At 43.1% G+C, this 25790-nt stretch overlaps 2 protein-coding genes across 2 annotated transcripts; both read left to right on the top strand.

The window, feature by feature from the left end:
* Positions 1-835: 835 nt before the first annotated feature.
* On the top strand, positions 836-11657 carry LOC129582480 (uncharacterized). Its single transcript, XM_055473993.1, has 11 exons — positions 836-1095; positions 1155-1332; positions 3975-4198; positions 5281-5457; positions 6438-7442; positions 7540-7752; positions 9080-9441; positions 10833-11056; positions 11220-11327; positions 11545-11564; positions 11632-11657. Exons 1-11 carry the CDS (start codon positions 987-989, stop codon positions 11655-11657), a joined length of 2646 nt encoding a protein of 881 aa, XP_055329968.1. The 5' UTR covers positions 836-986.
* A 3880-nt stretch (positions 11658-15537) lies between these two features.
* LOC129582184 (vascular endothelial growth factor receptor 1-like) lies at positions 15538-20057 on the top strand. Its single transcript, XM_055473624.1, has 9 exons — positions 15538-15785; positions 15843-16020; positions 16500-16732; positions 16856-17035; positions 17294-18328; positions 18391-18603; positions 18808-19169; positions 19371-19594; positions 19717-20057. The coding sequence occupies exons 1-9, from the start codon at positions 15677-15679 to the stop codon at positions 19910-19912; spliced, it is 2730 nt and encodes a 909-aa protein (XP_055329599.1). The 5' UTR covers positions 15538-15676; the 3' UTR covers positions 19913-20057.
* The last annotated feature ends 5733 nt before the right edge of the window (positions 20058-25790 follow it).

Below are 25790 nucleotides of genomic sequence, written 5' to 3'. Positions count from 1 at the left end.
GCACTGTCGCCATTGTTATACACGACTGACATACAGTACATACAATTTAACTTCCCATGTTATTGCACTATCGAACTGTTGCTGAAGTGGATCTTGATTAGCAGCAGCCAGCAGCTGAGCAGCCACTAACGGTATGTGAGTCAGCTATACCGCCTATACGTCAATCTGAACAAGCCGAGGCTTGCTCATGACTGGTGAGCAACATTGCCGAATGCAGCAATAAGCGTTTGTATTACAGATTCCCCATTCCATCCATGCATACAAAGTAGGCTGTAAAATTTCTCAAAGCGCTTTACAATCAAAAATCAAAAAATTTTAACAATCCATTTACAATCAAAAAATAATACTTTTACGTTGCATAAACACAGCAACCGTTAATGCTCTTGTAGTAGCATACACATGATACTCGTAAAATAACAAATTTTTATTACATACATGCTCATAAATAATGGACATTATGGACCGCCAGGACCGGCGACGTCTGCACACAAAAAGTCAGCCGGTAGCACATGCACGAGAGCGTACTGCATCGTCGACCCAAATTGGCATTATATTTTTTAGCGGCATGTCAACCGCTCCCGACTACCGGTTGGTTAGTTGTCCCTCTTTTTGTCGACCTGTTTGTGACGCCGGTTCCACATATATCAGGCAATGCTATCGCAGTAATACTGTACGAGACATGCCCATGTAGACTGCAATACCGTGAATTAGCCGGAATTAAAATAATGCAACCCTCGTGGTCCACGACTTCACCGTCGGAAAACTGTTAATGATTCCATCTTTAGCAGATCAGATAAAACAATACACCCTGAGTTAATGACGCTAATTGCCTTAGCGCTTCCACTTGCAGGCTTTCTCCACAAGTGTCATGTTAGTGTTACATTAGTCAGCCAACGTGCACCATGTGCAGTCCAACAAATGGATGCCAGTAATTTAACTTTGCAGGCTATGTTGGCCGCATTGTAGCGGTTAATATTTTGTACAACATGATGTATAACTTATTTGTGTCCCATCTCCATACAGTTCTGTTTACATATTCTGCTGTTGTATTTCTTTCCTGGAAACTGGTGTCCACTTCCCCACCTAACAAAACAGGTTGATTTCTGCAGAATCTTTAATAGCTTTCCAAGGACGACAGAAATTTCTGCTTTCAGATACCAGTGTACCACATCTGGAACGGTACTGCAATACAGAGCCGCTGATTATCAATAATGGCAGATACGGCAGCAGCTTCATTTTATCCGACTATCTGGAGCAATTCTGCACTGTGACGTTGATGATCGTCACGCCATCTGCCATCACTGGAACATGTAGTGTATATTTTAATATCGCGTAAGTCCCACTACTCTGTACACTGCGACATAAGCCAGTACACAGGAAATACTGAAAGCGCTTCATGAAAGTGTCTAGCGGAATTAAATCGGAAAACATAATTTTTATTTACTGCTGAGGGGTGAATTAATGATTGCTGCATATCTATACTGTTGTACAAACTTGTCTCGTGGTTTCTAACGCATCAACACAAACGCCAAATTACAAATTCACGAATTTTGCCCAACTCCATACCATGGCGCGCAACGCCGCATTATTTACGCTTTACCGGTAGGTACTGTACGTGAATTTCACATGGCTGATGCATGCAAAATATCGATCTGAATCAAACCATCCATATAAATTATAAAATATAAACTTTTCTCTTTTATATTTACCCTAAATATGAAATTTTTATTCAAGCAGTAGCCAATTAGCGTAACAACAAGCCTGCGCTGATAGACACTAATTAAAAAGTTTAACTTTGCAGTTTGCACATTGAAAAAACAACAAAAATCATTGCTGTCACTACCAACTTTCGGCCGCGCGTTTAATGTACCCAAGACAGCAGCCGCATTTGCTCTAACAACAGCCAGACTATAACGTTGTCTAAGGAAAGCGCAGATGGAGAATTCGCCGGTCGCATCGCGAATTTTCCTACCTACGAAACGTATCATCTCAGCAAAGACAGGCCCGAAGGTTCCAAATGTCTCGACTGCGTGCGGGTAGAACAGATACCCATACTCTCCAGAAATCCACACTTCCCACGTTTACTGTAGTCCGTCAGTTGTGCCACGTTAACTGACTTCTTCGAGCTGGCTTTAACCTGCGAGAAAGCTACGGTGTCCCAGCAGGTAGCGCCCCGTGCTACCGCTTTTCCGTCACACACGGGTATCAGCGTCATGCCGTCGGGCCGGTTGTTATCTTTGAGTGATAATCCCGGTGGCTCAATCTGACGATGAAAACCCGAGCTTTCCCTACCTCACTTAGTCACATTGTGCAGTTCAAGATTCCCGGACCACCTTCCTTTGCTACTTGTACAGGACAGACCGTGGTGGCCATTTGCTTCAACTCGGCTAGCGCAGCTCACATAGTTAGGCTGCTCAACCGGCTTGACTAATGGAAGGCCGAATCACAGTGCGACGCTAATTCTCACTTCATCGTCCCGCCAAAATGTATAAAAAATTGTATAAAAAATTGCCTGGATTGCCTGGCGCTTCTCTATGGACAAGTCCGCAAGATGTTTTCGGATATGTGCGGCAACGGATTCTCTGCGCAGGGTTTCCGAAGGAGGAAGTGTCAAAGCAGTAGGCGCCAGCAGCAAAGGAGGAAGTGTCAAAGCATTTAGCCACACTCCGTGTAGCTAAATGGATGGATCTTCGGATTTTGAAAGATAGCCTACATCGAGCGCGGTTTGGATTTGGATGGGTGACCACTCTGAGTTCAGGCTGCGAGTGCATGGCCCGCAAAGCTGTGTGCGAAGTGGTTAGTCGGCATCAGCGCTGACCGTACGGAGTGGCGTGTACGTTTCCTCGACGCCTGTGGTCAATACGGATTCTACGTGGATCAACTCACCACTTCGATGCCGTACGTGGACGTACGAAGGGGCCTCAACTTCGACTCAACTTTGATACGGATACGATATAGAGTGATACTGATCTTGTTGTTCTGTGGCTTTGTGCCTTGTGCATGACGTAGCTTTGTGCCCGTATTAGCCTACAGCAATTCTGTGACGTGTTGCTTCTCAAGCGTACGTATTACTGGTGTTTAACGAGTTGTGGTGACTTGACTAGCCTTAGCATATTTGATGTTCTTCAACGGATAAGGATATGTGAGAGTGCCCGTTTACGGGCTTGGCTACTCGAAATTAAATCAATCAATCAATCAAAAACAAAGCGATCCAGCTCTCCGCTGAATTGGTGCGCAGTTTCTAATTAATTGCGTTATGAGCCTAGCACACTGCCGCCGCACAGCTTTCGGCCCTCTTTTCGGGGTGTCAAATTAGTCTCCCTCCACGAACGAACGTAACGGATGTTTCAGGGCCTTCCCAGGTGGCGGTAATATACAGTAGTTTAAGTAAAGGAAGAACCCTCGGTATGCTTGCGGGAACATGACCGGGTGTGAGCAGCATATCCAGCATATATCTCCCTGTGTGAAAGGCTTTTTGCAGTGTATGCAAGGCTGATCATGGACATGATAAGTCTTTGATAAAAGAACGACCGACCTATTGCATCCTCGGGAATGCAAAGTTCAGGGCGCCGCGAGCAGCTTCAGCTTCCGTGCCACTTTCCCTCTCCGTGGTACAGTGGCACGGTTAGATCCTCCGTAGCCCCCTTCGCAGCGAAAGGGAAAAATATCCTATTGGCGCACTGGGAAATTTCGTGCAATAGAATTCATCCGAACAAAAAATCATATCCACAAGACAAATTTCTAAAATCTAAAGTATCTGCAATTTTGACTACGAGTTTAAAGATTGAATATTGACAAGAGTAAATCTGTCTTGTGCCGGAATTAGTGGTGAGGCACTCGTTCATAGCGCAGACTTCGCGCTAAATGCGACTTATACGTATCTTAAACCCTTTACTTAAGAAACAGCGGGACAAGTTTGTATACAATCTGTTGATTAACCACAGCTCGGTGCAAAATTTGCGGCCTCTCTATAGGGAATCCACGATGCCGGAGAATGATGAATTAAAAGTGTATCAACACGGCAGCGGATCGTTGTTAAAAGTCATCCGTAATGATGTGGATAATTCGGTCGCCAGTGTTGGGCAATTTCAGACCACGGATTTCCGCCATAATATCACGCTTACGTTGAACTTAATCCGACAAAAGGATACCATTAATCGGAGCCACCAGATCAAATTCCAGTACACTCTCGTGATTTGTTAGTATACTTCGGTAATCGCATTAGTAAAACACACATAACTCACAGAAAGGTGGACTGGTGGAGGTGGACGTTTAAAAAATTGCTCCAATGCGGCAGATTGGTTATATATGGAACGTTTCGTACCAAAGAAAAAAACTGGAACCTTTTTTTCCTTTTTGTAGTCGCTGTAGTCATCTGTAGACAACCTGTAGACACCCTGTAGACAACCTGTATACATCCTAACTCCTAAGAAAACCTAGAAAACCAGGTGACTACAGTATGTCTACAGTGTGTCTACGGGCTGTCTAAAGATTACTACCGGTGTGTACAGGCAGACATCGAGCTGAACCTAAGAAGACCTGCCTGTATACAGCGGTAGACATCTGTAGATAACCTGTAGACAACCTGTAGACAACCTGTACACATCCTAAGAGAACCTAAGAAGCTTAAGAAACCTGATGACTACAGTATGTCTACAGGGATGTCTACGGGCTGTCTACAGGGCGTCTACAGATGTATACAGATGTATACTGTGACTACAAGGAGAGAAAAACGACTCACTTTTCTTTGGTACGAAACGTGCACAGTGTATATGTACAGTTAATTTAAATGCATATCAGCGTTCACATGCGCCTTTTTGATTAACGCCTTTTCTATGCATTAGACCAGGTTGTGATAAGCAAACAGTGATATTACAATGCAGCGAAAAGACTGATACGGTAAAAGTAATTCTGTACACCAGTCAGAACTACTCTGTAGCACGAGTATGTAAAAAGTAATAATCGTATGTACGAGCTTGTCCCGTTCTGCCGAATCAGATAGCACGCATTTAGCGTCAAGTTCTGCTATGAACGATTTGTCGCTGAGTTAATGCGCCAGAAATTACGGGACAAGTTTGTGTGTACAGAGTACAATATATCCGGTCCCGAATACACACCGGAAAGATAATCCAAGCGAGAATCCTGACCCACTACGATGCCTTTTCCAAAAATTAAAAAAAGAAAATTTACGGCGGTCTTTCTTTGGACGCACGAAAAAGCAAGCGAGAAAGCGGTGAAATTGATAGTGGACACGACAAGAAATTATTGGTTTTGTTGCAGACCAGCCAGTTGGCATTTACTCTAAATCATGGATACGCTGTCGTGCCCTGAGAGGTTATGTGTTGCGTCGGTTGGCTTGTGACGGAAAGATCAACCGCTTTACCTGCCCGATCGAACTGAACACCGCCGTCAACGGGAATAACGCAGTCAAATACCACGATGTGAGGGCGTGTACCGGTAAGTTCTGAGATTCTTATGAGAGACTGCGAGTAGTCAAAGGCGGAAGCACTGACCTGAGAAATACTTCCTTTGTGTTTGGAGACAAAGTGCGGACTGGAATTATTTTGAAAATAGACAGGGGTCTCGCGACGGGTCGTTTTTTATTAAGTCACGCCAGTGGAAGTGCCAATGGCGCGACTTAATAAAAGCCTCAGGGATAAGAGTATCTACCATAATTGGGTGCTACCCTCATTTGCTGAAAAATGTTCAATCTGTACTTGGATGTGTCTAATATTTCGGTCACTTTAAGTATACTGTTTTATATTTCGGTCACTTAGTGCCAAAAGTTTCGGACAAACAAAATATTAGAAATAAATAGTTTTCATAGTAAAAACTTCGCTCATGGATTCATAAAAAACTTCCATAGAAAAACCAAAGTAAGAACACTAATTGGACCGGGTGCAAGGTAAAATAACCGGTCTTCCGCGTTTACAGACTTGAAAAATTTAAAATTTCAACATTTTCAATTTTGTTTTGTGACTACAGACCAGTGAGAAACACATAAAGGACACGTGCGATCAGCTATTTTTGCCACATGGGGGGTGGTGTAAGTGACCGGTGACCGAAGTAAAACACCGTATATTTGAAGTGACCGAAATATGAGACTCATCCAAGTATATTTAGCAACATCAGCCGCTAAATTTGGTAGCGTCATTGCGGTCTCCCCACAGTTTCTACACTTACCTTTAAGTAACAAGGCCGAATAGCACTTCTTTGATCTCCCTGTGGCGTATTTAGCGGTTAATGTATTTTATTAACCAGCTCGCGGCTATTACGAATTTATGAATAATACTTAACAGCACAATGAGCACTCGTACATCAGCTGCTAGGTCCAGAGTACAGTGACATTGTACAGTCCACTGCTATATCTGTACGTACATATACCACACTCCAGGTTTCTGTGTGGTGCGATAAAGCGTGCGGCATATTGATCGTAGAGGTCTTTGATACCGAGCCGCATCGCGACGACTTCAACGACGACGAGATTTGGCGCAACACATGGAGTGTGCGCAACCATTTTAAAAAAAGGACAGACTACACAATACTGACCGGACATCATGACGTGTGGGCCTCCGATGGATATCTGCACATGCCCGCTCGCACTAAAGTGGACAACGCCTCACATGCGAGCTACAGCGTCAGCCATATAAGTTCTGGTACGCATTATAACTTTACCTACGGGGAAATTGAAATCCGGGCGAAATTACCGGCCAGTGCCAACATGTCGGTGATGACCATGCTGCGCTTAATCGATGCCGAATGCCGCTTCGACCAGTCCCCGGCATGTCTCGACCAAGCCATTTCCGTGGCGGATCTTCGGAGCGTCGAACCCAGTCGCGTGTTTATCGGCGTGAATTACGGGAAGGACAGGGGAAAATCCTGGATGCACAACGCTCAAAGCAGTTTGCTGGATGGACAGTTTCATAACTTTAAAGTGAGGTGGGACCGCGACAGTATACACTGGTATGTTGATAATTTAGAGGTTCGCCGGCTGACCGATCCCAGGATGATCCCGGTGACGCCCATGCAGATCTCAATTGAACTGGACAGTTTTCGGCAACGCCATACCATGAATGCTGAAGCGGAACTGTTGGTGGATTACATCGTCGTGCGCAAGCTGACACCGTTGACATCCTCTGAGTCGTCTATGAGCCCGGCGGGTGCATCGCTAATCAGTCCCGAGGATGCACAATGGAAGATGTGGGTGGCGCTTGTCAGTGTGGTGGCGCTGGTGTTTGCGTTGTTAGGAGTGTGGTGCTGGCGACGGCGGAATCCACCGGTGAGCCCCATGCGGCCGGCGAACGCCCTGGACGTGTACTTTGACATAGTGAGCAATCAAGAGGACGACGCTAGAAGAAGGCATATCAAGGAAATGTATATGGCATGGAAGGTGCCATCACTGGCAGCTGGACTAAAAATTCCCCGGAAGTCGCTTAGATTTGGTAGGAAGAAACCAGCTGCATTTGTTGTTTTGCCGGCGTCTTGATCCTTGCTGTGGCAGTTTCTAGTTTCAAGTGAAATTCTTGTCCACAATTGTAGACAAGAAGCTCGATGAGGGTGAGTTTGGCGAAGTATGGAAGGGAGTAGCGTACGATTTATCGGAATGGCCATCACCGTCGGTCGTGGCGGTGAAGTGCGTCAAGAACTCCGCGGATGATTATCAACATAAACTGTTGATGGATGAGGTCACTGTGCACAGTAAAGCTGGCCGGCATTTGAACATTGTCAGCCTTCTAGGCATCACATTAAGCGGTAAACCCCAATAACGACGGATATTACTTCATTTATGTATACAGGGGAACCGTGGAACACGCTTAGTTTTGCCCCCTACTCTGTATACTCATAATATCACTAACTATAACTATCATTATTAACTTACTAATATTAATAACATAACATTACTAAACTAACATAATAAATTAATATTACCAACCTGTCATATATATTATTACGTTAGTTTAGTAATGTTATGGTATAGTGTAATCCGAGACATTACGAAAGCTAAGGCATAAAATCGACTGCGATGAAGTCGGGATAGTGGAGACGGTGCACTGTGTTGCCGGTAGACTTACATACAACTTTGAAATTCTAGAATTCCTTGTATTTTTGTTAATAAGCCTACAGAAACATCTCAAAAGAAAGAGAATAATTTGTTATTTTTTTTTATGCTGAGTTAGCGCGGATCCGTTGCAAACTGGATGCGATATGAGTGTTTTCAGTTAACATGGAAGTCTATGGAAGAAGCCTGCACTTGTGGTGTGGATTTACTGTGGACGGCTACGGTCTTCCGACCAAGTTGCTGACTATCAGTGTGTGTTCATTTTCTGAAATGAGTCCAGAAAGTTATATTTTACTTGACTTTGTTTCCTGGACTTTAATCATAACGGAAACGACAGTGGTTACAGCTTAACCACTCTTCCAAGACTCACCACTACCTTGGCTTTTGGATCCACCATTTGAGAGGCCAAAGTGTGCGATAACTCACTTTTACCGCTAGAATTTTGGGGACGGTGAGGGAGCATAATGTTTTGAGTTTTAAACAGAAGAAAAATCATTTAGACACCAGGAAAATTCGTTCTGCTGGAACGCAAAAGTGTGCAAGCCTATGGACTTCATAACATGGGGTCTCCCCTACCGTGACGTCATCGTACAGGCTGCCAGTTCGATTTTATGCCTTAGCTTTCGTAATGTCTCGTGTAATCATAAAAATTTTATTGCAATATATATTATATACTCGTAATCATAGGCCTTGTCCCGAATTCGAAGTAGCATACAGCAACTCCACCTCGCGAGGTGGCTTGGCGTACCGTATCTGTAGGCGTGGCCACTGCATGCAGCCACCTCGTGCGGTTGAGCAATCATACCAAAGCTAGATTCGCTTCGAATTCGAGACGAGGCCATAGTCTATAGATAATACATATTTTACGGTTCAAAACGAACAGCTGCAGCAATAAGAAGTTGTGGTTACCGAGCAGCTTTTAGCATTTATTTGCTTTTACGCATTTACATTTAGTCATTTACGGTTAGACGAGTTTTATAATGCAGTGTGCTACGCGTTTACACGAGTATGTTTATTAAGGTCAACTCCATATAATTCTGGAATTCTCTTCACACGGCAGTCTGCTCAAATACCTCCGCCTGCACGACAAACTATTTCAAGAGAAAACCAGCGAAACCAGTTATCTGAACGAGGGCATGGCGAATTTTACGATGGATGGCCGGGAATCAAGCATCCCGAAAGAATGGCCGCTCAAAACGGCAGACCTGATTAATTTCACCTATCAAGTCAGTCGGGGTATGGAATATTTGGCGGTGCACGACATTATACATCGTGATTTGGCCGCTCGGAATGTTCTGGTTTGTGATAACAAAGTGCTGAAGATCTGCGATTTTGGATTGGCCCGGCAGAAACCTGATTACTACCGAATGACTGAATCACAGGTATTGTACAATCCGTATATACAGTACTGTAGGAGAAATGTATTGGAGAAATCATTATTTATGGCATGCGCGACTAGTGGACCAGCTGTCTAACATTTTGATGGTGACATCCACTTAGGCCACTCGAAAAATTCGTTCTAAGTAATTACTGAGAAAACTGCAGTCTGCGTCACATATGTCGGAGTGGAACTCATATTACTGTATATGTTTGTACACTTTATTAACACGGAATCACGTAATTGCGGTTTAGGCAATACCGAGGCGGAATCGCATATTTTTTGCCATCTTAAGAAGAGATTATACCGATTTCGACCTCTTTCGACTATTTTCACTGGCACAATGCGCGCGCTTGTGCTGCATCTTAACTACACATCTGACCTAACACTATGATATTTTCATTACATACATTGTAAGTCTGAAATTGGTTGGACAATTTTAAAATGTAAAAGTCACTGATCAAAAGCCGTTATTTTCCGGAAGCAATAACAATTCAAGCAGATTTTTGAAAATTTTTTTTCAAACGTAGCGATGTGCTCCGCTAAAATAACTAAAGTTCTGTGGAGCGTTTTTCCCAAAAAACTCAACCATTCTTGAAAAAAACAAACTTTTTGACACCCAAAGTTACTTTCTTTTATTTTTTACAGAATATATAAACATTTTCTGCGAAAACGCTCCACAATTCTTCTTGAAAATGATTTTTCTTAAATCTGATCAAATGTCAGAATTTTCTGACATCTTTGAAAATTGTTATTGAGTTTAGAAGTCATTTTTGGAAAATTTTTCAGAACGTGGCGAAGAACCTTCTTTTGTTCTGCGCTTTCCTTTGGTCTTACCTATTCTGCGCCTACAGTGCCGCCACACCAGATTGTGTGCACACCGAAGAGTGGACTTTGGCCACTCTTTCATGTGCACTCACGGGACAGCGCTATGTCTTTCCATTGTCTGGCGCCTTTGTCATGCTCTAATCGTCCTCACTGTGTAAACATGAGCCTTCTCTGCTCCTATCACACTTGCAAGCTCGCATGGTATATATAACAACCACAAGGCATCTTCCAGAATAGAAGAAGCGCTTCTTAAAGCAATCTTTCTTTCACTGATTTTGACCACAGGTGGCAGTAGTGTAGAAAGATGCGCCAGCCCGCCAAATCGCCCCTGGTCGGCAACGAAAAAACTTGAATAACTTTTTTCGTTGCTACCTAATTTTACTCAACTTTCGCCTACTAATAGATGTAACCCTTCTTATTACACTGTAGAATTTCGAAAATCTCATTTTCGATCTTGCTACCATAGTATAAATTCTCCTTAAGTTGCACATCGATGTGAAGCTACAGATACGAGGAATTACAGAAGCTTCCATAAAGTATTGCGAGTAAATCGTAACGAATTTCTAGGACGCCCGAGTTCCCGCTCGCTGGATGGCACCAGAAAGTTATGAGCAGCGACTGTTTTCGGAGAGATCCGATGTGTGGTCCTTCGGTGTTGTCACATGGGAGATCTTTTCGTACGGCGGCATCCCATATCACGATACAATCAAAGACCTGGTGTGCCAACATATCATAGCAGCGTTGCGGAACGGGTTACGGCTGAAAATCCCACTAAAGTGTCCCAAAGCAGTGTACGTCACTACATCCAGTAATTCGCAACTTTGACCTTTCGAAGGCTTGGAATATCATGTCTTAATTACAATAAATATGTATCTTGCATTTGTCATTGATTTTCATAGTTGCGATTAGGAATTACGAATAATCTATATTTCTTTGTATTTCACGACATTGTAGAGATGACATTATGCGCGAATGCTGGGATTATGAAGCGGCGAAGCGACCAACTTTTAGTGTTCTGAGGCAGCGGATTGAGTGGCATGTGGGAAAAGATGCTCAGTGCGAGTATATAGATTTGAACAAGCAATATGTGATGTTCAATATCAAGCACGCTGAAGATTATATTGCAGTGGAAAGCGGTGCTTAACAATATTCTGCTATTTATTTTCTCCTTTTACTGGTTCATTGTACAGTCTGTACTGCTCTGATGTTTTGTATTTTTTTTTATTAAAAATTATTACACGCATAAAACCGTCTGCATAATATTATGGTTAAACTGTAGGTGTGGCTTTGAACTTTGTTGTACGTACTTGGTAACTGGAAAGTCAAATGAATAGGTTAAAAATATTATTTAAAATGTTATTTTTAGCCTATTTAAAGGCTTTTGTGACTTAGTATTCCATCTTACGAAAACCATAGTCACAAAGGCAATATACATATAAACATCTCATTTAACTTGCGGATCGAACACAATTGCCTGGTAGTAAAATTTGTTTCGTGGCAAAAGCCAAACGAGCTACACCGAGACATACTGTAGCATGCCACGGTTTTGTCCATTTAGTGCTGTCTTTCGACAAACGTTTTCTCATTAATGATTGCAACGTATAAACGCAATGACCACCACTTCTTGACCCGGGCACGGAAATATGCAGCGGACCGGATGTGCTGCGGCAGCGGCTATCATGGCGGCAGGTGGGTTTTGTATACCATAGTTAGGGAAATTACACTGATTGTCGAAAGAACGAACGTTGGGACGCTCTTCAGACCATGGGTTCAACAACCCACAATAGGAAACTGGATGGAATCATGTCTTCTTACGCGGCGCAAATTTATTCGCCTTTTTTTCGAAACTTCTTCTCAGTCAAAAGAATTGTTCCTAGAAGTCAGAAGAATTGTCAAAAGAATTGTTCCTAGACAGGCACAGCCGCACATAGATTGCCCTTTTTAAGTTGAATTATAACTCGTTTTATTTATTGACTGTATAGTGTACAGATGCAAAAGTAAGATTTCCATATAGGTGTAACCTTATCATTAGCAGCTATTTCCGGCGTTTCGTGAAATCTCTTTTCAGGCTTATCAGCGGTAATACTATGCCGGTTTACTATTACAATCGTGCACTGTTCACAACGGGGATGAGTTAGCGGTTCTCGTGCGATACTATCGTAACGATCCTTTGTACTTGATAATCATCTACTGGCGGTAAAGATGTTAAGTTTCCGTAAAGGTTAACTCAAATATACTATAAATGATATCGTCGGTTCGCGATTTAAAACGAAAAAACGCACCAACTTTATGATTATCGAACAGCGTCATCTGATTATGTATTTGCCAAAAGTTTTTTTGAGACGAATTCTATAACGGTAGCTCGTTTACGAAGGTCAACGCCATATAATCCTGGTATACGCTTTACACGGCAGCCTGCTTAAGTACCTCCGCCTGCACGAAAAACTATTTGAAGAAAAAGCCAGCGAAACCAATTACCTCAACGAGGGCATGGCAAATTTTGCGATTGCTAGAAAAGAATCGAACATCTCGAAAGACTGGCTGCTCCCCGGCTGATGTGGTAGACGAAATTTATCCGATCTTCGGGGACGATCTGATTAATTTCGCCAACCAGATTAGCCGGAGCTTGGGGTACTTGGCACTTCACAACATTACCCACCGCGATCTGGTTGCGCGGAATATTCTTGTGTGCGATAACATGTGGCTGAAGATCTGCATTTTCCGACTGGCCAAACAGGAACCTGATTACTACCGAATAACCGAATCACAGGTATAAACTAGAGTAGGGGGTAGAGAAACGTAATGGAGACGAAGTAAAAATCCGTTTTTTTTCATACTGAGAAAACGGGTTTTTAATTCACATATTTCTGCCACTGAATCGCATAGTGGTACACTACGCTTATAAAGTACGAACGCTTTCACGAACACTCAGTTACTAAGTCTTTGTTGCAGTTTAAGCATTACCGAGGCGGAAACAGATTATGTTGTCCTAAGCTGTATATTTATACACAATCACGAGGAAATTCAAAAGCTTTTCGCGTTGGAATTAAATTTTCTAAACAAGTTATACGGGTTTTCTAGGATGCCAGAGTTCGCGCTCGCTGGATGGCACCTGAAAGTTTAAAGCACCGGCTGCTTTCATAACGATTGGATGTGTGGTCCTTCGGTGTTGTCATGTGGGAGATCTTTTCTTACGGGGACATTTCGTAGCACGACGCTATCAAGATATAGCAGCGTTACTGAACGAATTACGACTGAAAATCCCATTAAGGTGTCCCAAAGAATTTGAGCCAATGACCTACACTTCTTGGGGACACTTTAATGGGATTATCAGATATACAAGAAGTATTTTCGGAAATTTACAAAGCAGTCGCAGAGTTTGAGGAGGCAGCCGGCATCGAAGAAAAGATACCCAGGCGTACAGGGCTGCAGCGGCATCGCACTAATATCCAAACGGAGGATCCAGAAGAATACTACCGCATCAGCATTGCTTCGTTGAATCGGCGGCGGTTGAGCGTGCGACGATCATTGGAGCCTTGTTACCACGCTACGTAGTGTCACCGGAGAGTTCCATGAATTTTCTGCGACGGTCAAGCAGTACGAGAACGGCTTAGCAGAAAATGGACTGTATTTTCAGAGCGAGTACATCCAGTGGAAATCTTACTGGAAAGCCTTTGAGAAAGCAGACGGACCAAACACGATCGTTACAGCCTTGCATAAATGCCCACAAGAGTGTTACCCGACGATCCATACATTGCTTCATATATTTGCTGTTCTTCCTGTTAGTGTTGCTGAGGGCGACTGTGCGAGCGATCGTTCTATGCCCTACGGCGTTTGAAAACATATTAGTGGGCGCTACGGCGTACGGCGTTTGAAAACAGAAGAGCGCTTAGTGGCTTAGCACTTCTTCATATCCGCAATGTTATTACTGTAAAACCCACAAGAAGTGGCCAGATTGCTTATGGCTGCAGAAAAGGGCCAAATTATTAAGTAAGATGACGTGGCATGATTGTTTGTAAAGAAACGTTGCTACAGGGAGGTATTATGGTGTGTTAATAACAATAAAAAGAAATTATTACGTGGCCGGAAGTAATTGGATATTGGAGTTCTTGGGTTTTCAGTGCCCCTCCCGCCCTACTAAATTTCTACTCATGTAAACCCGACTTCGTGTGATCGAAATTAAGAGCTCTCGATGCTTTTGCTTTAAGAGAGGCTGTGCGATTGAGAGTGGCTGCCCAAACTCTGTACTCACTGGTCAGTAATTTGGAAATAAAACGAATAATAATCTTTTTTAAGTGTTAGACTACTTGCAAATCTAACCGATTCTAACAAGTACGATAGCCACAAGGAAAGGTTTATGTATCGCACTAGACATGCGACAAGAGCACAATCTGATGATGAGAAAAATTCTGTTCATGACGGAAGCCAAAAGAAGTCACACTGCAGAGAGATACTGCGCCATGCCGCCGTTTAATGTCTCCTCCACCGTTTTATCTATTATTACACGCTCCATCAAGGTTACGCGTAGCGGAGACCACTTCAGTGCCGAGACCACCCATTCAGCAGCAGTAGTTTCAGCGGCGGTTATCTCCGGGCTGGTTTGTGCAGATATAACCAATGGCAGACTGGATGAACAATTTCTGCGCCGCGCAATTTTTTAATCACAGGCCGCATCTCCTCGCAAGACTTATTTGGTGCGATTTACACAATGTCCACTGTCCAATTATTGCGCAGGATGAACCGCGTGCGAAGGTAGTCATTTCTTCTTGAGCGTTGCAAATTTATGTCGAGATATTTACTGTAGAAATCGAAGTTTTTTTTTATCGCAAGAATCGATTCATCACGTGTAGCAAACAGGGATGGCGATGAATTTCTGCTTTTTTTTATAACTATCTGTACCTGTACAACGTAGAAATTCAAAAAGAAGATTTCCATATGGTGTACGAAACCGTATTATTAGTAGCTACCCATTTCCGCCGTTGACGGTGGCTTCTTTCTTCGCTCCGCCTCCCGTTAAACGCGTAAATTGCCGTATCGAAAATCTCTCTTCAAGCTTATCAGCGGTAATAGTATACCGGTTTACTATGAATCGTCCTGAAAGCACGCAACAACTTTTTCTCCTATGTACTGTTCACAAGGGAGATGAGTTAGCGGTCCTCGTGCGATACTATCATTAAACTAAACCTTTGCACTTGATAATTATCACCAGGCTAATGATGCACGCTGCGACAGCATTCTCTGTAGCAAGTAATCAACAATTTACACAGTTGCATGGTAGCTTTAATCAAGTCGACGGCGTAGCGTAACGTGTAATAGATTTACCACTATGCACACTTTCTTAATTAACATTTAAACAGCATTAATGTAATGCGCTTGCTATTAACCGCATCTTAATCTCTGTGGTGTACAATATGTATATATCTTACTCGTACGATCTCCGCGGTTTTATTTTAATAAATTTTGCCATATTGAGTCTTTCTTTATGGCCGCCGGTGGCTGCTTTTCCAGTCAACATAACAGGTTAGTTCTGCAGTACTTGTCGTGTCGGTTGTTTGATAAAACACTTTTGGTTTTCAGATACAACCGATCCCCTTCTGGAGCGGTACTGTAATCAAGAGCCACTGATTATCGAGAATGACAGATACGGTGGCAGCTTCATGTTATTCAACTATCCCGAGCAATCCTGTTCGGTGGTAGTAACGATTGTTGCGCCCCCTGCCATCAATGGGACCTGTAGTGTATATATTAACATCGTGTGAGTCACACAATGCACAAATCAGCACTTAGATCAATAAGCACTTCAAACGCTTGATGAACGTATATTTGACATAAGTACATGTAATTCCAGGCAATGTTACCGGTTTCCGCTAATGTACTGAATAAATTATTTAGATTAATTTGATTGATACAGCGACGTTAACTAACCGCACCGGTTAAGAATTCTAGTAACTATGAATCATGGTTTCTGAATAGCAGTTTTACAATTAAGAAATAACCAAAACTTCGTATCATCTGTAATCTTTTTGACATAAAATTGCTCATCGGCATATTTTTTAAGAACTGCTATGTTGAAATATTACGAAGCGCAGTGTATCGCGCTTTACCCTTAATTCACTAATTTTTTCTACTCATAAAATGTGTCAATTCGCACAAAGCCGGCCAAAAAAACTTCCACCATTTAAGTCACGAAAGATAAAAAAAGATACCGTTGCAATATTAACGACTTCTCTCCAGGGAATCCACGATGCCGGAAGATGACGAAATGAAAGTGTACCAGCACGTAGCGAACGGCAGCGGATCGCTGTTGAAAGTCATCCGCCACGATGTGGATAATTCGGCCACCAGTGTGGGGCAGTTTCGGACGGCGAATTTCCACCGCAATGTCACACTGATGCTGAACTTGACCCGCCATGCAAAACCCGTCGACAAGAGCCATCAGATCAAATTCCAATATACGCTCGTGATTGGTTAGTTTACGCTGCTAATATGAATACCCGGATGTGCACTCACTGTTCAGTGCACATCCGGGTCCAAAAATGTTAAGAATCTCACCAAAAATTATGGGTAACCCATAATTTTGATTGTTATAGACGAACCAACCGGCAACGATACTACCGCGTGGACACGCTGTCGTGCGCTGAAAGGCTATGTATCACGCCAGCTGGCCTGTGAAGGACAGTGGAAAGATCGTTTTACCTGTCCTACTGAGTTAAAGGCCGCTACCAACGGGAATAATCCAGCCAAGTACCATGACGAAAGAGCATGTACCGGTACGTAATAAAGCGTAACTGTAAAAACAGCCACTTTCGTTATTAGACTTGTTACTTCGATAATCTCTCGTGGACACACCCACAATTATTATTGTACCTAAGAAGAGAACTTGGCAGAGTTAATTATAACATCAGCTTTTTTCAGAAGAACGCCAGAGCTAACTTTTTAACCCTTGTGAAAGCTTGGGTTTCTTACTGTATATCTTTGATTATATCTTGGGTTTCTTATTCTGGTTCAACGCGTCCGTTTCATCATAGACGTCTCCAGTACTGAGCCGCATCGTGATGATTTCAACGACAATCAGACGTGGCTCAGTGCATGGAATGTGCGCAACCGCGTCAAAAAAGGGAAAGGCTATACAGAGTATACTGGACAACAGAATGTGTGGGTCTCCGAAGGATCCCTGCACATGCAGGCCCGTACCAAAGTGGACAGCGCCTCCCATACGACCTACGACGTTAGCCATCTTAGTTCCGGCACGCATTACAATTTCACCTACGGTGAGGTCGAATTCCGAGCGAAATTACCGGACGACCCTAAAATGTCGGTGGTTACAATGTTGCGTTTAATCGATGCCGAGTGCCTTTTCGACAAGTCCCCGGCTTGTCCGCCGAGCGAACCATGTCCGTGTCGTGATCAAGCCATCTCGGTGGCGGATTTGCGGAATGTGGAGCCTAATCGTGTGGATGTGGGCGTGAATTACGGCGTGGATAAGGAAAAAGCCTGGATCCATACCGGTCAAAGCAGTTTGCTGGATGGACAGTTTCATACGTTTAAAGTCCGGTGGAGCCGGGACAGTATGTACTGGTATGTGGACGATGTGGAGATCCGCCGACTGACCGAGGTTGTGATGATTCCGTCGGCGCCCATGCAGATCTTAATTGAGCTGGTGATTTTCCCGCAAGCGCAACCGGTGGATGCCGAAGCGGAACTGCTGGTGGATTATATCGCGGTGCGCAAGCTGAATGCGCCAAATTCAACAACGCCGATTATTGGAGTGGGTGCCTCGACGAGTTCCTCGGAGGATGTGCAGTGGAAAATGTGGGTGGCGTTGGCCGCGGTCGTCGCGCTGGTGTTTACGTTATTCGGCGTGTGGTACTGGCGGCGTCGCTATCCGCCGGTGAATCCTATGCGGCCGGCATATTCTCCCGATGCGTTTTTTGAGGTCATCCGCGAGGTGGACGATGAAGTAGACGATGCCCGAAAGAAGCACATTAAAGAACTATACATTGCCTGGAAAATACCACCACTTGCGGCTGGACTGAAAATTCCCCGAACATCACTCAAATTTGGTAAGTGAAACTAGTTGCATTGATTACCTTGCCTGTGGTTTGATTCTTGATTTTACTTTCAGAAAAAAAACTGGATGAGGGTGAGTTTGGTGAAGTATGGAAAGGGTTAGCGTACGATTTATCGGAATGGCCATCACCGTCGGTCGTGGCGGTCAAATGCGTCAAGAACTCCGCTGATGATTATCAGCATAAACTGCTGATGGATGAGGTCACGGTGCACAGTAAAGCTGGACGGCATCTAAATATCGTTAACCTTCTTGGCATCACGTTAAGCGGTAAGACAACAACTAACTTAGAAATTTACTGCAATGTACGGATCTATATAAAGGTCAACTAACTACAATCACTGGTGATGATTTAAGGTTTACAGTCTACAACTTTAGTCGTGTTCATAAACTTTATAAACTTTAAAGTCAACTAATGATGTGCAGTTAGAGATGCTTTGAGACGAGTTCTATGACAGTGTTATGTTTGTAAAGGTCAACTCCACATAATCCTGGAATTTTCGCCACATGGTAGCTTGCTGAAGTATCTTCGCCTGCATGGGAAATTATTCGAAGGGAAAACCGACGAAACTAATTATCTGAACGAGGGCATGGTCAACTTTTCGATTGCCGGTCGGGAACCGAATGTCCCTCAGGAATGGCCGCTCAAGACGGAAGATCTGATTAATTTCACGTACCAGATCAGCCGTGGCATGGAGTACTTGGCGCTGCACAACATCATTCACCGCGATCTGGCCGCAAGGAATATTCTAGTGTGCGATAATAAAGTGCTGAAGATCTGTGATTTCGGACTGGCCAAACAGAAAGCGGATTACTACCGAATGGCTGAATCACAGGTATGAGGAGAAACTGCATGTACAATAGAGAAGCGTATACTACGAGAAACGTTACTCTAATACTTTTAAAATACTAAGGCAAATATACGGTATGATTAATAAATCTAGCTTTATTTAACTGGTACATAAGTAGATTAAGGAATTATTGTACTTATTGCGCTATTACAGTTTAGTACTATATAATAACGAACGAATTTGTAGAATGCTAAAGTGCCCGCCCGCTGGATGGCACCGGAAAGCTTAGAACAACGTATGTTTTCGGAGAGATCCGACGTGTGGTCCTTTGGTATTGTCATGTGGGAGATCTTTTCTTACGGGGAGATCCCGTACCATGACACAATCAAAAACCTGTCGTATGAGGACATTACAGCCGCTCTACGAAAAGGGCTGAGGTTGAAAATTCCCTCCAAGTGCCCGGAAGAAATGTACGTCATTCGAGTATTTTTCCGGTTGATTCGATATTTTGAAACTAAGTGTTAAAATTGTGATACTATGTGGTCGTTTTAATTTTTCTTGTGATGCCAAAACAAATTTTCTTAATTTGTAGGTTTGAAATTATGAGCGGGTGCTGGGAGTATGAAGCGGAAAAGCGACCGAGCTTTAGCGCCCTCAGCCAAAAGGTGGAGCCGCATGTGGGCAAAGATGCACAGTGCGAGTACATGGATTTGAACAAGCAATATGTAGTGTTCAATATGAAGCACGCTGAAGATTATATCGCAGTGGATAGCAGCGATTCGCAATAATTTGGTTCAGTACTGCTATGCGCTTTTCAGATTCATGGTCCTATGGTTTTTTTTTCTATACTCTTATCCTGTTTTGTACCTTTTCGCTTATAAAACTGATTCACGCAAAAAATTTGTTTTTATAAATTACTGTCAAATTAAGGCATCGAGCAAGAAATTGCAAATGGAGTTAACGTGTATACAAGCCGGTCCGAAGATAGAGCACGATAGAGAACAGCGAACAATGTAAATTCATGGGTTACGCCAAACAACATACTACACCACGATACGCCACGCTCTTTAAAAACGTAGCATGCTTTTGAGTGACTGGTGGCTTGGTGCACGCCATATATTTTAATGAGTATAGTCGTAATTGCCTGGCGGAAGGTGGCTAGAAAACAGTCGGTGTAGTAAGGGACAATCTAACTGCGGAGCGCATTTACGCATTGTTGGAGACGTAGTGTAGTGACCATCGTGCTAAAGCTCTAACATCGCGCTTATTATGCGTTAGCTCTTCTCTATCGTGCTCTAACTCCGGACCGGCTTGTAACGTGCTTAAAAATTTCGGTGGTTCGGCCAAACAATCGTAGTAGAGCATTTTCGCATTATATTCGTACAAAATAAGACGAAGGTTGGCTCCTTTTCCGCTGCATTATGCCACGTTGATCCGATCCGGTAATGGCTCCAGCTGGCAAATTCTTCCGACCTGAAAGTCGTCGTTGCGGAATCCCCAAAGTGTGAGCTCGATTTTCTACGTAAGTAACGTAACCAGAACTGACACGGTGTGAGACACGGTGTAAGCTACCTCTCTGAACACGGTGTGACCTACCTCTCTGAACAGGCAGATGGCATTTTTATCCGGAATGTGTCAAATAGTACGTGCAGGTATTGTGTTTTTCCTCCAAGTCCAGACTACAGGAACAAACGATATCCACAAATGCAATGCACTCTTTGATATGAGACATGAACATATAATTTTCATTTGCTATTGGACCAGCAGAATTACTAGTACTCGTATATTCGTGCCCCAAACCAAAGTTATGCATTACGGGAATGCCGTAGTCGTGTCCGTGGTCGTGTTGACTGAGATTCCCACGATCATAGCATAATACTTAAAACAATAAAGAACTGACTGTGGAACGGCAAGCACCGGCTTATAAAGTCGAAATTTGATTTCAGTCGTGGAATCATTGCAATGGCTTGGAAAGCTGGTTCAACCGTTATACCTACATACGGTATACCGTGTTTTTCACATTTAAAGCCTCCTCCAAAAGTTGAAGCCTCTTCTACCATATAAGCCTCCCCCAGTACAGTTCGAAAATTTCAAAGCCTTCTCCGTATTAGAAGCCGCTCTCCATAAACGATATAGAAATTAGAAACAGCGCTCGTTTAAATGCATCGAAAATTTAAAAGCCTCCTCCACAATATAAGCATCTTTTGCTGTATACACCTCTCCCTAGGCACCTTCGAAAATTTAGAAGCCCAGGGCTTCTAATTCGAAAAACACGGTATGTGCATTACTCAGCGAACTTTTCTTTCGTTACCGTCAACGGAATTTTGTACCGATTCAGCGTACACCCTGAAGTGTCGTGACAAGTCGGTAAATAAATGAGTCACATCATTGCATCTGCAGCAAACTAAAACGGCAGCATTACCGGAGAACGACGTTTACACGCCTGTACGTATCATGTGAGGCATTAATTTTAGCCTACCAGTTTTACCCATAAATTGTATAATGTTACAACATAGGCTACAAACCGCAATTTCAAGTACAGGGTGGTCGCGCCAAGTGTCGACAGTTGCACAAAATAAATTTAAATTTAAATATATTTCTGTAAGTAGTTTTGACATAAACTATGCGTTAGCGATTCAAAGGAAGGAAGAAAAGTACCACTGTAAGGCCACTTCATTATTTGGTAGTTCTCAACCACCCATATTTTTAAAAGATTACTGACTGATCATAAATATGTCTTATTAAGCAGTGCGATTTTTGTGAAAAATTAGAAAGTCAAAATTTGGCTCCCGATCCCAGCATATTGGCTTCTAGTGCAGAAATATGACTAAGAAAGTTGCTGCATATAAAGAACTATTAGATTATTATCGCCCCACAGTCGCGATATACGGTCCGGTATACGATACGGTGGGCCACCGTATCGTGACCGTACCGTTGATAAGGTAGAGTGATCGCAACGCGCAGACGGTAAACGATACGGTCCAATCCTGCCTCTGACACGAAACATGATGCGGTTCAAATCAGTCTTCAGGCTCTGGCTGATGGTAGCAATCGTTCAATTGAAAACTCGATGAAAACTAAAATTCTAAACTATTTTTTGATACCAAAACATCCAGATTTAACAGCCCATGAATCTTTCTACGAGCATTCGAATTTTAACACAGGCGCCTATGGAGTTTAAATGACAACTCGCGCGGAGTACTCCAACGGCTCCGTAAGCTTCGCATACTAAATTCAGATGGCTGCAGAATCGTTCGTTTTCAGATATACTGCACTCGCTTGGTATCAAAAAACTCCTTAGAAATTTATCTTTCTTCTAATATGATTTTCTGATGAATCAACAGCAATTAAAATCTATCAGAACAATTTTAAAGTTCCGTGATTTGGCAGCTGCAAACGTTATGCTTCAAGCCACTGCCACTGAGGGTGGTTGCTATATCGCAGACGTCAACGGTAGGCATTACGATATCTCAGCCTTCTACCGTCAATCCTACCGTCAAACGGTCCGGTAAGGGTACGCCGTGATGACGTAGAAGAGCCTACCGTATATCGTACCGTCTATCGTAGGTCCATTTTGTGTTGCGATAAGAATCTATTATACAAAAGCAACGAAAGCATTTTGTGGTTCAACGGTAGCAGCTAGGAATTTTTTGTTACTGTCCACACTTGGCGCGAACGACCTGTGGTATTACTGGTTTAAAAATGTCAGTTAAGGATTAGCAGAAATTCAATTACCGCTGAATTCGCAATTCCATGTACTCACCGGCACCGGCACCGGGCCGTGTGCTATGCATTGCTTTGCTAATAGTGTGTGCTCATTCCTGTCGCTCATTTACGCTAAAATCATTCCTTACTCCTTTCGGTTTTCGATTACCACCCACCGCCCTTCTGGCACGATTTGTTATTCTCTTCACCGTTAAGGTCTTGTATGTCTGCTGTATTAAGGCCATGGCTAGTTCGGCTTTAATCATAAGGTGCCATTTTGCAAAAAGAAGCAGCTGTATAGATTGAAGACTGCTCTATTAGATGGCAACATTATCAAAGTTATAAAACTGCAGGGTTATCAAATATGAATTTTTCAAGTTAGCTGCCTAAACTGAATAATGGTGCAAGCAGTGACTGGCCCGGCTTACCATTACAAACGCTTATGTAAGTTAGCGCACCTGCGATGAAATCAATGGAGAACGCAGAATTATGATCCACATCTTTTGTTTTACTGACAGCCATAAAACCGAGCACTGGTCAGTGGAATGAAAGCAAACACCGAAGACAATAGATTTTGATCACACCGAAGTGTGGTAGGAAGGGAACAATCGGCTGTCTGGACAGTCAATATGGTTTGGTTTGTGTGGTGGGCTGAAACAGTCAACGTGCCTTTGACTGATGTAAACTTGCCTGAACTTTCGAAAGCTACCGTTCAAAATGCACCAAATAAAGTTTGAAAACTAACTCCTAATTCAGGGGATATAACAAAATTTTCAAACTTGATGTGCTGGATTAAGAAAAACCATGGAAGTATAATTGCGAGAGCGATTTTGAAAAAAATCGTTTTTACTCAAGTTATGTACGGAAATCAAAACCCTAAAAGTGTTTTTTCAAGTTTTTGAAGTTTAAAATTTTCTTATCAAAAAAAGCCCTCGCAAGGTGCAAGAGAACTGCGTTTACGATTTTCTGGGTGGTTTATCTAAAATTCTGTATGGTTCCCTGCAGACTAGTTAATTTTTAAGCGTGATTTTTTCGATTCAAACTTTAAACTGTGTGTTGTAAACCGATCTTACCAGTTTTAAGTTGTGAATTTTTCTCGATTTAAACTGGACAGACAGATGCATCGAGAAACAGATACGATTTTAAAAAACTTATAAAACCGGCCTTCTTCATCTGAATTAAGCCGAACTAGCCTTGGCCTTAAGTTCAATAAAGGGGGGCGAAGAAACCGGGCACCGGCGGAGGGTGCCGGCAGTGAGCGACCTGTACCCACAGGTAAGATCCTCAGCTGCAATTGCGCACCTTCGGCCATGCCGGCACACTTCAAACTCCAAAAACCGCACGCGGAAGTCACCTCGCACATCACTGCACTCCGGAACCACATCGCGAATTCAAGGTTAATTTAATTCAGCAACAAAATCAACAAAAACCGTGCAACAGGGTTACAGGGGCAAATCCAATGCGCATAAATCGCTATTACTGAGTTACGTAGAACAAAGAAGAGTTTGTTTGCGCATCTGTGAGTACATATTTGTTTAGTCCTACGTTGTATAGAGTGGTGCCGGTGACTAAGGAATTCTGTTTATCTTATTTTCGAACCAGTTTGTCGTATATAACGATTATTCACGCGACTAAAGCAGCGTCCACACAAAAATGCAGTAAATACATTATTAACACAGTAACACCGCTATCGCTGAATATGATATGTAACCATTAATTTTATCGTATGCAGCGTTAGTATGGTGTCAGTATACAGTATAGAGTATAGACTAGTGTGTTAGTATGGTGCGTCTGTACAGTAATCATCCAAAATCGTAACATCCTCGTCTCCTACTAGCGCTACAAAGAATGCAGTGAGAGTACTGTGAGGCGATGGCTCCCTTGCGTCCACCTGCGTGACGCTACTGGAATGATGGGAGTGCTTCGTTGCACTACTCCGTGGGGAATTGCCGTCTGTGACGCAGCGCTTCTCTGATTGGTCGGCTACTGCCGTTCATTGTGTTCACTGTGTGTTACATTGTGTATTGCCGAGAGCAGATGGAATTGGGCTCTCTGAGCAGTCTGAACGTCAGTGTGTTTTGATCCATGATCGAGAACGCTATTAAATTGTATAACGTAGACTGGATATCGTGCGTTGTGCATTTCATCCCTAGTACGTCACGTTCTACATTACACGGAGTCCTGTCAGTCTGGGCTTCCGTCCTGGACTCTTTCACAGTCCACGGTTATAGTACCAAGAATGCAGCTACCAAGAATGTAGCCCCCTTGCAGAAAGGGTTGCGACTAGAATCCCAGCGACTGAAATCACAACTGGCTAAACTTCCGGCCGCTACTGCAATCACCGCCCGCAAAGTCGGCTTGGTTCCCTAATATTCCCAAAGGATACTTGCTCCATTGTCTGCAACTGGCTTATTACAAACATCGCCTATTGCTGCTTGTCAATCCATTCTTTGAATGCCATAACCCCAAGGTAATCAACGCAATGAATGTGCCTCCTTCGACATGCGGCACGAACACAATTTTTTGCTGGTAGAATTCTGATCGTGACGGATATCAAAGGAACCACATTTCAAACAAGGGGAAGTGGCATGGGTCAATCTAATATTTTACTTGTTAACAAATTATTTAACTGTACTCTCAATCGTAGAAACGCTGCAATCAACCGTTAAGGTCGGAGATATATACCGTATACGAAGTTAGGTATATTAAACAAAGCCAGCTTGCAATCTTTTGCATTGCTAAGTTGGATTTCTACCGATTCAGCATGCATGTTGGAGTGGCAGTAAACACTAAACAGTGTACGATTTGGGTAGTGTGAAAAACCGCTATTCGACCTAGGCCCCACAGACGGCCGTGTCGTAACAAAGTTTTGACATTTTACATTATCCAAGCCAGAATCTACCAGGAAAGTGCACTCGCTTTTTGCGGGCACTGTGTAACCGAAGCGTAGCCATATAGGTG

The sequence above is a fragment of the Paramacrobiotus metropolitanus genome, unplaced genomic scaffold (genome assembly GCF_019649055.1).
Source record: "Paramacrobiotus metropolitanus isolate TYO unplaced genomic scaffold, Prichtersi_v1.0 Parri_scaffold0000007, whole genome shotgun sequence".
Taxonomy (NCBI): domain Eukaryota; kingdom Metazoa; phylum Tardigrada; class Eutardigrada; order Parachela; family Macrobiotidae; genus Paramacrobiotus; species Paramacrobiotus metropolitanus.
The sequence above is the reverse complement of the archived record's forward strand: the minus strand, read 5'-3'. Positions and strand labels throughout refer to the sequence as shown.